The sequence below is a fragment of the Carcharodon carcharias genome, chromosome 1, assembly GCF_017639515.1.
Source record: "Carcharodon carcharias isolate sCarCar2 chromosome 1, sCarCar2.pri, whole genome shotgun sequence".
Taxonomy (NCBI): Eukaryota; Metazoa; Chordata; class Chondrichthyes; order Lamniformes; family Lamnidae; genus Carcharodon; species Carcharodon carcharias.
This window is the reverse complement of record NC_054467.1, coordinates 171,408,587-171,423,951: the sequence shown is the minus strand read 5'-3', so window position 1 is coordinate 171,423,951 and position 15,365 is coordinate 171,408,587. Positions and strand designations below refer to the sequence as shown.

Here is a 15,365-nt window from a genome sequence, read left to right as displayed (position 1 = left end):
TCCAACTAAGGCTGCTGTTCATGTATTCCAAAAGGTAGTTTGATTATCTCATGCCGTTTTCTCATGACCCAAATGATTAGATTTAATGTCCTATATCTGTGCTTGTCTTAATGCCTTGTTAATGGCACTGGAGATGGGGTGTTTCACATTCCTCAAGAGCTTATTGTCTCTGGTGGGATCTTCACAGACCCAGAATCTCTATCTGAATGAAGTGGAATATGGACTGCATTGTAATGCAAATTGAAGCAGCTATTTTTTGACTGATTTCTAGACATTCGTTTTAGCCTGTTGTTTTTAATAAGTCTGTTCTTAAAAGTTCAAGTCCAAGTTTCCAGCTAGTGGTTTAAAAATCACTAATTGATATAAGCATATCTTCATGACACCATCCTGATATGAAAATATATTGCCATGCCTTCATTGACACTGGCTCAAAATCCTGGAACACCCTCCCTAACAGCATCTTGGGAAAACCTTCATCACCACATGGACTACAACGGTTCAAGAAGGCGGTTCACCACCACCACCTCGAGGGCAATTGGGGATGGAACACTCTGAAATAATTTCTACGCTTGATTCATAGAAATGGGCAAAATTGTTTTGAGTTTATAGATTTCATTTATATTTCTTGGAGGTTAAGTTTCTATTACAGATATCACTAATTTTAAGCTGTTACTGTTCATTGTTACAAAGCCATCTTCTACACTGAGCAATACAAATAATTACTCTAATTCAACATTAATTTCATCTCATTGTATAGATTTGGCTCTGTTTCTCCTGTGTGCATTACTGAGCACATGTTGGGGGTAATTTTCACTTTTGCTAGCAGAAAACTGGCAGTTGTTATTTTCTTTTTCCACTGATTTCCGCCACCACCTACAGTGAAAATTACCTTTTTTCCTGCAGCATATGACTAACTTGTCTCTTCTGTTTACAGATAAAGTAAAAGCCTTTCGTACAGCTCTACAGGAGGAAGAACAGGCTAGTAAGCAGATCAATCCCAAACGGCCACGAGCTATTTAAATGACAGATACATGCTAAGGATTAACTGATTCACTAAATCCTTATTACTGAAACTTCCTTACTAATGTCTGCTGTGGTCACCAGAGCCCAATCACTGGAACGCTAAGAACTTTTGGAACTACATCAGTTGAAGCTCTCTATTATTTGACTTTGAATAATTTTTCTTCTGAACACACTCCCATGGTATTACTACTAAACAAATGCTTCTAATCCAACAGCACAAATTCACAGGGTTAGGACTTTATGAAGTACTTCATTTGAAAGTTTTTGGGCTTTGCCAAGAAGCTTTGGGAAGAAAACCCTTGCCAACTTTTTTTTTAAATAACTGTGGAGATTATGCTTTTAGATACTCTGTATTTTTTATTTTATTTCTAAATTGATGTGGTTACATTTTGTTGTCATAGCTGGCTGTTCAGCTTTGAAGAGTGTTTGTATGCATGCACAACCCATTTGTGGTGTGAAGTAACTTCCCATAGACCAGACTGAGCTTATCCCTGTTTTCTCTGTGCCAGAGGCTGAAGGCCCCAAACCAGCAGGTGTCCTCAAACCAACAGGTGCCCCAACATTAGGCATAGCTGTTACTTAATAAAAATGCATTCCTTGTTTCCTGTGTGAATTAATTTATTGTGCTATGTATTTTTCTGTTGTAGTTGTGTGTTTGAGCCATTCTTTGTCTAGTTTGTTCTATTATCTCACAAAATACGTGCCATATCATCAATGTATTTAAAATGGCAGTTGGTCTGAAACATCTTGAGATGGTACACAATACAGGTTAACATTCCACATATATAGTTTATCAATGAAGTCTTGAGTGTAGCTGTTTTGCAGTGTACACTGAATTGTTTAAATTACTGTAAAGTGCTTTATAGCATCTCATTTTAACAGCTATAAAAGAGTATTGAAACTAAGGTAAAATGAACTGTTGAGAGAGGTTGTATTTCAAGCAACGTCAGGACATGCACTAGGTGTAATGGTTATTTCTAAATTAAAGAATAGGATTCAATTTCAAAGTTTCCTCATTACAAGGTTTTAATTTGAGAGGTTACTTTTACTAAAAAAGAGTTATTAAAATATAGATTTAAATGGTGATTACTAATGTGTTAAGACACATGTTTTGGAGCACTGGTAACTCAAAGCTTACAAATGAGTGTGTGGAATAGTTTACAGTGTTGATGCTTCACGCTGTTCAGATGAGCAGTAGAGACATCACTGCAAAACAAGGTTTTAAGAAAACTTTAGTCTGCTGTCCCTAGATTTTTTTGATTTCTGTGGCAACTTTTATGTTGCAAACCTCATCAGTTATGTATAATAAAAAATTTTCTTCAAAGTTCATTTAAACTTTGTATTGAAATGTAGTATTAAAGCATTGTAAACCATTGTACTGATATGATCTGACAAATTCCAGCTAGACAAAAATGTACAAGTTAATGATTTCTCATTTGTAACTACCATTTGTATACTGACGATGCAAAGTTTTCAATTCGTTCATTTTGCCAGTTTACCTCCTCCAAGCATCAGTAAAATGTTTCTGAATGTGAAAAGTTAAGTTTAATGCAGCATCCTTCCAATTAATGTAAAATGTGTATTTAATGTCTTCATTAATGCAGTCAGAACTTCACATAATTCATACCTGAGCCACATTGAGGTATGATTTAGAGCTAGAGATGACTGTAATATTTGAAGGGCTTTGATAGACTATTGTGTACATTATGATAAATTGACTGAAGACTGTGGACGTTCAGAAAAATACATTAACACTTTGGTTTTCTATTAGTTATCATTTAGGAGAGATGGTTACTTAACATCTATTGAGAACCCTGATCTTGGCAGCTCAAGACATCCAAATGTAATATTCTGATATTTTGAATCATAATATTTTACTTTAAATCATTTTAGTTACAGAATCATTTGGAATAGCGAGGGATTGTGTAAAAGACTTACTTTTAAGTACATTTTGTGATGCTTTGGTCTTAAGTTTCTAAGTAGCCTTTTGTAAAACACCAAAAAAAATTAAAGGAAGCTAGAAATGGATGCATGGGTTTTGAAATAGTTTTTTTGTTTTTAATATAATGTTTGTGTAATACTTGATGCTTTGTTAACTAGCAATAGCACAGTGCATCACTCATTTTGATTTTTCTTACAGATATCATATTGTGGTATTTTCTATTCTATTCCATTCATTTTCTAGACAGAATTATATTAGTTTTAAATAGCAGTTGTTCCTGACATAGAATTAGGATTTGAAAGAGGAATTCAATAAGTCTTTCCTTGTTATTGTTTATATTCCTGCATTTATGTAACTGCATGTTTCTCTTTGCTGATTTCATTCCCTCTGCAAAGTGAAAGCTGCTTGCTGCTTCCTCATTTTTCGGTTGCTTAATGGCCTCATGTAAAAGAAATTATTTCCACAGGAACTAAGTACATAAATTTTATAGTAACTAACAAAATATCTGGGTAACTCATATTATTCAAAAGAATATTGCAATTGTGATATTCTGTTATAGGCTGTTTATCATTTAGTGTTGGTTTCATTATTCTTGATAAACATGCAGTGATTTAACTATTATGATCCTTACATCAAACACAAAATATTTTTTGGTTAGAGTATGCTGAACATCTGTATTGCCATTAGCAGAAGACCGGCATCAAATAGAACAAAAGCACCCAAGGAAAGAGCAGGTAACAGGCTAGGAATTCTGCAGTGAGTAACTCACCTCCCGACTCCCCAAAGCCTGTTCCCCATCTACAAGGCACAAGTCAGGAGTCTGAAGGAATGCTCTCCACTTGCCTGGATGAATGCATCTCCAACGTCACTCAAGAAGCTCAACACCATGCAGAACAGAGCAGTTTGTTTGATTGGCTCCCTATCCACCACCTTCGGCATCCATTCCACCAATGCACAGTAGCAGCAGTGTGTACAATCTATAAAATACACTGCTGCAACTCACCGAGGCTCCTTCAACAGCACCTTCCAAACCCACAACCTCTACCAACAAGAAGGACAAGGGCAGCTGATGCATGAGAATACCACCAACTGCAAATTCTCCTCCGACCCACATACTATCCTGACTTGGAACTATATTACAATTCCTCTGCTGTTGCTGGGTCAAAATCCTGGAAACTGCCTTCCTAACAGCACTGTGGGTGTAGCTACACCACATGGACTGCAGCGGTTAAAGAAGGTGGCTCACCACCACCTTCTCAAGGGCAATTAGAGATAAGCAATAAAATTGGCTTGCCCAGTTTATACCCACATCCCATGAATGAATAAAAGAAAGCATAGTGAATTTTCAGTGAGAACCAGTTTTGGCTTGGGTCTAAGATAAAAGCAAAAAACTGCGGATGCTGGAAATCCAAAACAAAAACAAAAATACCTGGAAAAACTCAGCAGGTCTTTTTCACCTCATTTCTATTTTTACTTAGTTCTGTTGAAGGGTCATTTGGACTCAAAACGTTAACTGTGCTCCTCTCCACAGATGCTGCCAGACCTGCTGAGTTTTTCCAGGTATTTTTGCTTTTGTTTTGGCTTGGGTCTAACCTGTTATATATTGTTCAGCTATGCACACAGTGACAGCTGGGCCAGGTATGATTAGGTGGATTCAGAAGAAAAGAAAATTGTAGTTTGTGAGGAAGGTTGGGAAGAGAGTGAAAATGAACAGTGCTGCCACTAGTAAATCATTGCAGGTGGTCTGAAGATCAGCTCAGCACGTTAGCAATAATGTTTGGAAGTGTCCATCTTTTAAATGTTAATCTTTGGTAAATAATTATGCTGATCAAAGTAAAAATGTTGGGGAAAGAAACAATTTTGCAGCTGCTTTTGATTATCTTTGACATGCAGAAACTCATCACTGTATTTGAATCAGTAATTCACATTGAAAAATCTGTCCACCCGAAGGATGATCGTGTGGCAGCCACTGTTTCATCAGTAGACGTGATAGCTAATTTTGAACACAGTAAGTGGATAAATTACCAGTTAATTGCTTTTGCGAATGGTGGTTAAGGGAGGAAAGACTTCTGGTCTTCAAATAGAGCTGTGGAATCTTTTAGATAGGCAGACAAAGCCTTAGTTTAACATCTGGCCCAGAGTGCGTACTCAATAATGCGGTATTCCCTCTGTACTATAAAGTGTCAGTCAATATTTCACATCTGTAAGCACATTTTCTCTCCAGAGAACATGGTTGGAAATTAACTTAAGCCACAAGTGTGTTTATACATTCTGGAGTTTAACCAGTAAAATAGCATACCAGAGCAAAACATTGGTGATCTTAGGTTCTACATCCAGGATCATTCCTCAGCTTCCGTCTCGTAGGATCCAATGGACAAGAGTACTTGCCTCCAGTTCTCAGTAGTAAATTGAATTGTCTGGTCATTCTTGACCTCAAACCCAGAAGCAGAGATATGAGTTGATCTTTCAACAACTTAACTATAGGTTTGAGGTGGATATTGGGTACTGGGACCTCATTACAAGTGACATGGTGAGTAGCCCAATATGCCATAAAATAGTGTGTTGCTATTATTTTCCTGCCACAACATAGACAAATGCCAAAACCTAGTGAGTGGTTTTGTCTGGAAATGCAAAGCTTCAATAATGGCTGCTTGCTTTCAGCAACTCAATCATAGGAATCCAGCTCTAGATTTATGATTGGATATTCTGATGGCCTCCAGGACATGCTTTCAGGGTCTACGTGAGGCAGATTGAGTCACACCAGCTACCTTGTTCTTGACCATATTTGTTCTGATTGCAGGGAAATTCAGTCCTCCCAATTGCCACCCTATCAGTCTACTCTCATGAACAAAGTAATGGAAGGTGTTGGTGACAGTGCTTTCAATAAATATAAGGCTCCAGATCTCAGACCTTGATCCAAATAGGACAAAAAAAAATACATTCCAGAGGTGATTTGAGTGATTGCCCTTGACCAACAAGGCAATGTTTTACTGAATATGACACAAAGATGCACAATTAAAATTGAAATCAACGCAACCTGAGAAAAATCTCTTACGGGCTGGAGCTGTACCAAGTGCAAAAAATGGTTGTGGTTGTTGGTGGTTCTCAGTCCCAGGACATTGCTGTAGAAGTTCCTTGGGATAGTGTTGAAGGCCTAACTATTTTCAGCCTGTTTCATCAATGACCTCTCCATCATAAGGTTAAAAATGGACATGTTCACTGATGATTATACAGTATTCAGTACTATTTGCCAACTGCTCAGGTAATGTAACAGTCTGTATCAACATACAGAATGATGTGGACAGTATTCAGGCTTGGGCTGATGTGTGGCAAGTCACATGCCACACAAATGCCAGGCAATGATCATCTCCCACAAGATAGAATCTAACCATCTCACCTTGACATTTAATTGCATTACCCTTACTGAATTCTCTCACCATCAATATCATGGGCGGGGGTATGATTGGCCAAAAACTTAACTGTACCAGCTATATAAATACTTCAACTACAAGAGCAGATCAGGGAATGAAAATTCTGTGGTAACTCACCACCTGCCTCTCCAAATCCTTTCCACCATGTGCAAGGCACAAGCCAGGAGCGTAATGGTATACTCTCCATTTGTGTGGATGTGTGTGGCTTCAACAACACAAAAAGATAGGCACTCTCCAAGTAAAAGCAGCCTGCTGGATGAGCACCCCTAGCCACCATCTTCAATATTCATTCCCTCCATTGCTGGCGCACAGAGACAAAAGTGTGTACAAGATGCATTGCGGCAACACATGAAGGCTTCTTTGATAGGATGTACTGAACCTACAGTACCTGCAGCCTAGAAGAACAAGGCCAGTAGGGATGCCACGGTCTGCAAAGGCCCTCCAAGTCAAACAACATTCTGACTTGGAAATATATTGCCATTCCATCACTGACGCGTCAAAATCCCAGAACTCTCTCTCAACACTGTGGGAGTGCTCACACCATAAGGACTGCAGCATTTTAAGGCAACAGCTCATCAGCACCACCTCAATTGTTAAGCTACTACTGATGTTTCAACTTTGTACGTGGCACTGAACCTAGACAACAACTTGCATAACTTCGCAATGGATTTCAGAGAGGTGCAATTTTTCATATTTGTTCATGTTTACTGTTGATACCTTCCATTACTTTAGTGTTGATTGAGAGTAGACCTGATAAGGCTGGTTCGGATTTGTGGACAGGACATATCTGAATAATTTTCCATTATGTCTGGTAGATGCCAGCCTAGGCACACAGCTAGATCTGGAACACAAGTCTTCAAGCATTACAAACAGAATGTTTTCAGGCCCAAAGCCCTTGCTGTAGCTGGTATGCTCACATGGAGTGAATCAAATTGGCTGAAGATTGACTTTTGTAATGCTGGGGATCTCAGGATGAGGCTGAGATGGATCATCCTCTCAGCACTGCTGGCTTAAGATGGTTGCAAATGTTTCAGCTTTGTCCTTTGCATTGATGTGCTGGGCTGCCCCATCATTGAGGATGGGGATGTTTCTGGAGTCTCCTCCTGTGGTCAGTTGTTTAATTGTCCACTCATGTTGTACATTCATGACTGACTGTAACAGGTCTACAGAGCCACTGGTTGTGAGATCACTTAGCTCTGTCTAATAGCATGCTACATCCACAGTTTAGACTGTATGTAGTCGTGTGTTGTAGCTTTACCAGGTTGACTCCTCATTTTTAGTTATGCCTGGCAGTGCTTCTGATAGGCTCTCTTACACAAGTCCCCTGGCTTGATGGTAGTGGTAAGTTGAGGGATAGGCCAGGTCATGAGGCTATAGATGGTGGTGGAATACAATTTTGCTGTTACTGCCCACAGTGCTCCATGGATGCCCAGTTTCAAGCTGCTAAATCTGTTCTGAATCTATTCCACTTAGCACAGTGATAGTACCATACAATACAATGAATAGTGTGTTACAAGACTTTGTTTCCACAAGGACTGTACAGTGATCATTCCTACCATTGTTGTGGATAGATGCATTTGTGATACTTAGATTGGTAAAGACAACTTCAAGTCGGTTCTTACTTTGTTTTTACTCACCACCTGCCACAGGCCCTATTTGGCAGATATGTCCTTTAGGTCTTGGCCAACTCAGTCAGTATAATGCCACAGAGCCACTCTTGGTGATGGATATTGAGGTTCCCCACACAGAATGTGCCCTTGCTTAACCTCAGTGCTTCTTCCAAGTGTGTTCAACATAAAGGTGAACTTATCAGTAGAGGGAGAGCAATAAGTGGTAATCGGTATGTTTCCTCGCTCTGATATCATGGAGACTTCATGGGGTCTGAAGTCAGTGACATGGCCATTCCCTCCCATGTGTATATCATTCTGCTGCCACCTCTGATGGGTCTTTCCTGCTGGTGGAACAGGACATACTCAGGAATGGTGATGCAGGAGTTTGTGACAGGTTGTCCAAGGATGGTGATAGAGTCTGAAATATTGACTGAAAGGTATGATTGGATGAATATGACTGTCTGGCTGTGCATAGTACAAGGATGTAACAGATGACAATTTTGAGTTGTTCTGTTTCCCAAATGCCACAAAACTCTACATTTCTCCCAGAACGCGGATGACTGGATTAACTCTCTCTGCAATCTTCACGCATGGATCAAGGATCAGTGATTTAGCATGAGATATTTGGTTCCATTGTTACCCTCCTTTGCTAAACCACCTGGAACCTCCAATGACTTTGAAAAGTATGGAGCCTTCTCCACAGCTTTCATTACACATTTTCCAATAGGCACATGATACTCCTTCAGGTCAATTGATACTAATAGTCACTTATAATGGCAGATAGCCTAAGAGCTGCTGCAGCATCAAATTTTAAATATTCCCACCAATTGCATTGCAAGGCTGTCTTCCTGTCCTTGTACCCTTTGGGGCATGGATAGATATTCAAAAAGGAAAAAAATTGCAGGGCTATGGGAAAAGAACAGTGGGGTGGAATTAATTGGATACATTGACACAGGCCTCCTGCGCTATATGATTTTTTTTTATTCCAAATGAGGGGCATAAGGAAATAAAGGTGAAGTGTTTAAACCCCAAAATTCAGTGAGGCCAGCCCTGCTAGTTAAGCACAGGCATATTCGTGCCACAAAAAAGGCTCAGCTCTGACTTTGCCGGTCTCAAGAAACAGGGATTGTTTCAATTACTGGTAACTGCAGTTATATACTTTTGTGCCATGCATTTGTTTTATTACAAAAAAACTGCACTCTCAAAGACTAAGAGTTGTGAGTCTTTGGAACTCTTCCTGAAACGTGGTGGAAGCAGAGTCTTTGAATATTTTTGAGGCAGAGGTGGATAGATTCTTAGTAAGCAAGGGGGTGATAGGTTATCAGGGGTAGGAGGGATGCAGATTTCAAGTTACTATCAAATCAGCCATAATCTTATTAAATGGTGGAGCAGGCTCGAGGGGCCAAATGGCCTACTGCTCTATATCCGTATTGTACATCAAACCATATAAAAGCAACTTGAATACCCAGTCCATGTTGATTTAGGTTATCTCTGTGCTCTTGGAGGGAATCATTCAGGGTTTTTGTGCTGAACCATTATCCAGTATTTCCAGCTGGAAGTGCACATTATGTGAGCAGCTGATCAGAGAACCAACATGGATCAGTAAAGGTAGGTTGTTCTTGGCGTATCTGATTGAACTCTTTGAAGAGGTGACAAAGTAGTGGATAGGGGAATATCTATAGATGCTATTTCTCTAGAATTCCAGATGATATTTGATTAAGTCCCTCAGAAGAGACTGTTAGCTAAAGTTGAAGCTCATGAAATTGAGGGAAATGATTGACCTGATTAGGAAGTTGGCCGAGTGGCAGGAGACAGAATGGAATAGGCAGGTACTCTAATGCAAGTGACTTAGATGTCCGTAAGGACCTTGTGTTGGGGCCTCAATGATTCACTATATTTATTAACGACTTAGGTGATGGGATAAAAAGACACATATCCAACTTTACTAATGACAGAAAGATAGGCAATATTGTAAGCAGTGTAGATGGAAATGTAACATTACAATGAGATAGATAATTAGACTTGGTGCAGGTACATAGATCATTAAAATGTCATGAACAGGAGAAGACGGAGGTTCGATCCAGAAGCCTAGAATAGGCAAATATACAGTTGCTGCAGCTGTTTCTATTACTCGAAGATAACACTGGTGGATCTACGTCATCCAGATCATCGTAAACAGAGTTAAGGAGGTTCTGCAGACATGTGCCATTTTTGGTGAAGACCATTCCCCCAGAACTCAGGTTGGGTGTGCAATGCTGTCAGCTAGGGATCAGGCTAAATTCTAGAAGAAAAGTTGAAATTCCTCCTGAGCAAGTAATATCAGTTGTAGGGAAAATGCTAGAGTCTATTATAAAGGATGTGATAACAAGACATTTAGAAAATATCAATGGGCTTAGACAAAGTCTATGCTTAACAAACCTCCTGGAGTTTTTTGAGGACATAACTAGCAGAATAGATAAGGGAGAACCAGTGGATGTGATGTATTTGGATTTTCAGAAAGCTTTTGATAAAGTCCCACATAAGAGGTTAGTGTGCAAAATTAAAGCACATGGGATTGGGGGTAATATATTGGCATGGATTGAGAATCGGTTAGGCAGACAGGAAACAGAGTAGGAATAAATGGATCATTTGTGGAATGGCAGGCGGTGGCTGATGGGGTATCACAGGGATCAGTGCTTGGGCCCCAGCTACAATATATATCAATGATTTGGATGAGGGAACCAAATGTGATATTTTCAAGATTGCTGATGACACAAAACTAGGTGGGAATGTGAGTGGTGAGGAGGATGTTAAGAGGCTTCAAGGTGATTTAGACAAGTTGAGTGGGCAAGTACATGGCAGATGCAGTATAATGTGGATAAGGGGGAGGTGGCATAGTGGTACTGGAATGGTATTCCAGAGACCTGGGGTAATGTTCTGGGGACCCAGGTTTGAATCCCACCACAGCAGATGGTGAAATTTGAATTCAATAAAAATCTGGAATTAAAAGTCTGATGATGACCACAAAATCATTGCCAATTGTTGTAAAAACCCATCTGGTTCACTAATGTCCTTTACGGAAGGAAATCTGCCATCCTTCCCTGGTCTGGACTACATGTGACTCCAGACCCACAGCAACGTGGTTGACTCTTAACTGCCCTCTGAACAAGGGGATGGGCAATAAATGCTTGCCTAGCTAGTGACACCAACTTCCCAGGAATGAATAAAAACAAAATTTGATTGGAAAAACAGAATGGCAGAGTATTATTTAAATAGTGATAGATTGGGAAATGTTGATGTACAAAGGGACCTGGGTGTCCTTGTAAACCTATCACTGAAAGCAGGCATTCAGGTGCAGCAAGCAGTTAAAGCAGCGAATGGTATGTTGGTCTTCACTGCAAGGGACTTGAGTACAGGAGGAAGGACCTCGTACTGCAGCTGTACAGGGCCTTGGTGAGACCACACCTGGAGAATTGTGAGCAGTTTTGTTCTCCTTACCTATGAAAAGATGTACTTGCCATACAGGGAGTACAGCGAACATTCACCAGACTGATTCTTGGGATGGCAAGTATGAGGAGAGATTGGGCCGACTAAACTCCAGTGAATATAGACTTAGAAGAATGAGAGGGGATCTCATTGAAATGTATAAAATTCTGACAGGGCTGGATAGACTAGATGCAGGGATGTTTCCTCTGGCTGGGGGTGTCTAGAACAAGGGGTCACAATCTCAGGATACAGGGTAAGCCATTTAGGACTGATAAGGAGAAACTTCTTCACTCAGAGGGTGGTGAACATATGGAATTCTCTACCACAGAAGGCTATGAAGGCCAAGTCACTGAATATATTTAAGAAGGAATAGATAGATTTCTAGGCTCCTCTAAAGGCATCAAGAGGTATGAGGAGAGAGTGGGAGTATGGCATTTAGAGGATCAGCCATGGTCATATTGAATGGCGGAACAGGTTCTAAGGGCCAAATTACCTACTTCTCTTATTTTTCTATGTTTCTATGAAGTCAGGGTTTTGAAGGACTTTGTGACTGAGATGGATCACATATATGCTGAATGGACTGTCGAGCCAATCCATAAGGCCTGTCCTCAGTGTATCTTTCATTTAATGTGTAATTTATAGTTGATAATTGACTGCAATTTGGCTGTTAATTCATGCTTAACTTGCTATGTTTGACTCTTGTACAGTAAAAATTTTGTTTTAAACCGTGGAATCTTGGGGCTTCATTCTTTCAGTAAATATTTCTCTTTTAAAAAAAGTTACTGGTCTCGAGCTAGATCACAACAGTATTAATGGGAGCAGGTAAGGTATATTGGGAAAAACTATTTCCTCTGGTTGCAGAATCATAGTCTAAAAATTAGAGCCAGACTTATCAGGAATGAAATGAAGAAACACTTCTCCATGAAAAAAATGGTAAAAGTCTGGATGAGTGCAGCTCCAACAATACTCAAGAAGTCTGACAACATCCAGGACAATGCAGCTCACTTGACTTGCACCCCATCCTCAAACATGCACTCGGTTCACTGCTGGTGCGCAGTAGACTCTTTTCCACAAATGGCAAATGACAGTAGTTGAATTGTTAAATTTAAAACTAAGATTCATAGATTTTGTTAATCAAAAGGATATGGGTCAGAGGTGGGTATATGGAGTTAGATTACAGTTTAGCTATAATCTCACTGTATGCCAGAATCGGCTTGAGGGTCTAAATGGCCTACTCCTGTTCCTAGTATGATATGAAAACAGGATTGAACTCAGCTATGATGCTTCCAAATAGCCCAATATTCATTTTCTAAGCGAATACACTTAGACAAGCTACTGGAAAATGTAAGTTGCTCATAGACCTACATACCAGAGATGCTTTCAGGGAAGGAGGAGAAGAGAGAGCAAAATCATCCAATACTTGACATATTTTAAAAGATTCAATGCCACATCACAGTATACTTATTGAATTGGTAAATGATAAAATAAATAATAAGATGTACAGGTGTAAGATGTATATAATATAATCTGTACATTAGAAATGCATAATTTATTTTAAAATGGTATATTACAGAAGTTGCTAATTATTTTTTATTCAGGTAGAACAGTTATTGCTTTTCTGTCTACTCTGAGAGGTACATTACCTTTATGGGTATCACAATATGCTAATTTTGGGGACCCAGCATCTTTATGTGAATTTACATTGAACTGTAGTTATGTGCAAAAGAGGCAAATGCTCAGTTATGATTACTTGTCTCTGTTTTAACTCAGCTCCAAGTTAAACCTGTTCCAAATTGTTGTAAAATCATTCTTAATTTCACAAAATAATTCCAAGAGTTTGTAACAAGAATATCCTTTTATTTATAATCAGACCTAATTTACCTAACTAATTTGCAGAAACATTGCCCTCATGAGAAGTGGATTCCTTGTGAATTGAAGCCATGAAGTAACCTGCAGGATAAACACATGAATGTTAATATGGTTTCCCCTGCAGACTTATACTGAAAAATTATTTCAATAGAAACCTCATTTCTTGTATAGGCTAGTCTGGATGAGTGCAGCTCCAACAATACTCAAGAAGCTTGACAACATCCAGGACAATGCAGCTCACTTGATTTGCACCCCATCCTCAAACATGCACTCCGTTCACTGCCGGTGCGCAGTAGCAGCAGTGTGTGCCATCTACAAGATGCACTGCAGCAACTCACCAAGCCTCCTTATACAGCACCTTCCAAACTCACGACTACTGCCATCCAGAAGGACAAGAGCAGCAGATAGACGGGAACACCACTACCTGGAAGTTCCTCTCCAAGCCACTCAACATCCTGAATTGGAAATATATCACTGTTCCTTCACTGTCGCTGGGTCAAAATCCTGGAACCCCCTCCCTAACAGCACTTTGGGTGTGCCTATACCACACAGACTGCAGCAGTTCAAGAAGGCAGCTCACCACCACCGTCTCAAGGAGCAACTAGGGATGGGCAATAAATGTTGGCCCAGCCAGCGACGCCCACATCCCATGAATGAAAAAAATACTTTTTTTTAACGAAGTACAGGTTTGCAACTTTGTATGACAAATAAGTCATTGAAAAAACTGGCACGGTGATGTGATATAAAATTCTACATGATACAAATAATGGTGTAGTATTGCTAAATAATTAGCTTCAAAATTACATTAAAGCTTTTTTTTTAAAACATTTGCACCATTCCTTAATGCCATTTGAATGCTCAAATCAAAGGTGTTCTAAATTTCTGTGGGTATACTGGGTTATGAAATCATCAACAGGACCACATTTTATCAAAAAATTGAGAAAAATAACATATGTTTAATTAAAACTCTGGAGAATCCTCCAAACCCCCAGGAATAGTGGAGGAACATTTGATTCCCATTTTGCTGAGCTCTGTTGGGAAGTAGGGATGGTTTGAGTGTGTTGTGTGTGTTTGGGTGTGTTGGGGTATATCTTTGGGTTTAAGTCTAATTTGTATTTCTGTATTTGCGGATCAAAAGGGTGCAGCCTGAGTTTTGGTTTCAGTTTGGAAGATGCTTGCATTTTGGTGAGGTTATGTGACTCTTGAAGGGGAGTTGGGACAGGTAAGGTGGAGAGGGGCTGTGCTGTTGCCTAGCAAAAGGGATTACAAAAAGAGAGGCCTCACACAGACACAAAGAAACCGAAAGCAGTTTGAGTTCAGTTGGAAGCAGTTGTCAGCAAAAGCAGCAAAGGAGAGAGACAGATAGCAAGCCCCAAACTAAATCCTGGAAGAAATCAGCTGCCAGGAGAAGCTGGACAGGAGGGAGCTGCAGGAAGCAGGTTTTGCCAAAGAATAGAAGAAGAGGGGTGCCGAGAAGACCTTCTAGTCAAAGGAAAAGAACAGGAATCTCAAAAAGATCCTGTTAAGTGAAGTTAAGGGTAAGGAACAGAGAAAGACTTTAAGCTTAAAGGGAGAAGCTGCAAGATGCAGATTTAATGTAATATAGGCATACAAGAAGCCAGAAGATCCAAGGAAACAGCCAAAGGTCTGTAGCTCTTTATTATGGGCACGTGAAGCTGTGGTGTTCTGTTGGCGTGGCTGAGTCAGAGACAGAGTGCATGGAAGACAAAGCTTGAAAGCACGTGGCAATCCAGGGAAGAGGAACATCGGCTGGAGAGTTGAAACCCTGGAAGATGTCTGAGAGAAAGTGTCGGTTTGGGAGAAGATTCCAAAGTGGGTTCTTCGAGAGTGGAGATTGTAAGCCCTCATGTGAAAGGCGGGGTTCAATGAGATCGGTTGGCTCATGGTGAGACAAGCGTCAGGGAACAGCTGCTGAGAGACCCATAGCATCTGTCTGGGTTGGCATCTGTCACTTGGACTGGGATTTTCCATGCCCACCGGTGTTGGATGTGTTCGGGAGCGAGT

General features: G+C 40.0%; 2 protein-coding genes across 6 annotated transcripts in view; one reads left to right on the top strand and one right to left on the bottom strand.

Annotated features, from left to right (window-relative positions):
- The window catches only part of kif2a (kinesin family member 2A), a 138,023-nt gene extending 134,976 nt beyond the window's left edge, over positions 1-3,047 (top strand). For all 3 annotated transcript variants that reach the window (XM_041186342.1, XM_041186254.1, XM_041186168.1), the window contains one exon: positions 935-3,047. In XM_041186342.1, coding sequence (XP_041042276.1) covers positions 935-1,020 — 86 coding nt within the window. In that variant the 3' untranslated portion in view covers positions 1,021-3,047. The remainder of the gene's footprint in view (positions 1-934) is intronic.
- The window catches only part of dimt1l (DIM1 dimethyladenosine transferase 1-like (S. cerevisiae)), a 72,509-nt gene that overhangs the window by 17,112 nt on the left and 40,032 nt on the right, over positions 1-15,365 (bottom strand). The window contains exons 12-13 of one of the 3 annotated variants that reach the window (XM_041186559.1): positions 13,353-13,421; positions 9,928-10,287 (exon numbers count right to left, since the gene is read on the bottom strand). In XM_041186559.1, the coding sequence (XP_041042493.1) occupies positions 13,379-13,421 (43 nt within the window). In that variant the 3' untranslated portion in view covers positions 9,928-10,287; positions 13,353-13,378. Of the gene's footprint in view, positions 1-9,927; positions 10,288-13,307; positions 13,422-15,365 lie in introns of those variants that run through there. The other 2 variants (XM_041186644.1, XM_041186476.1) reach the window with 2 other exon arrangements.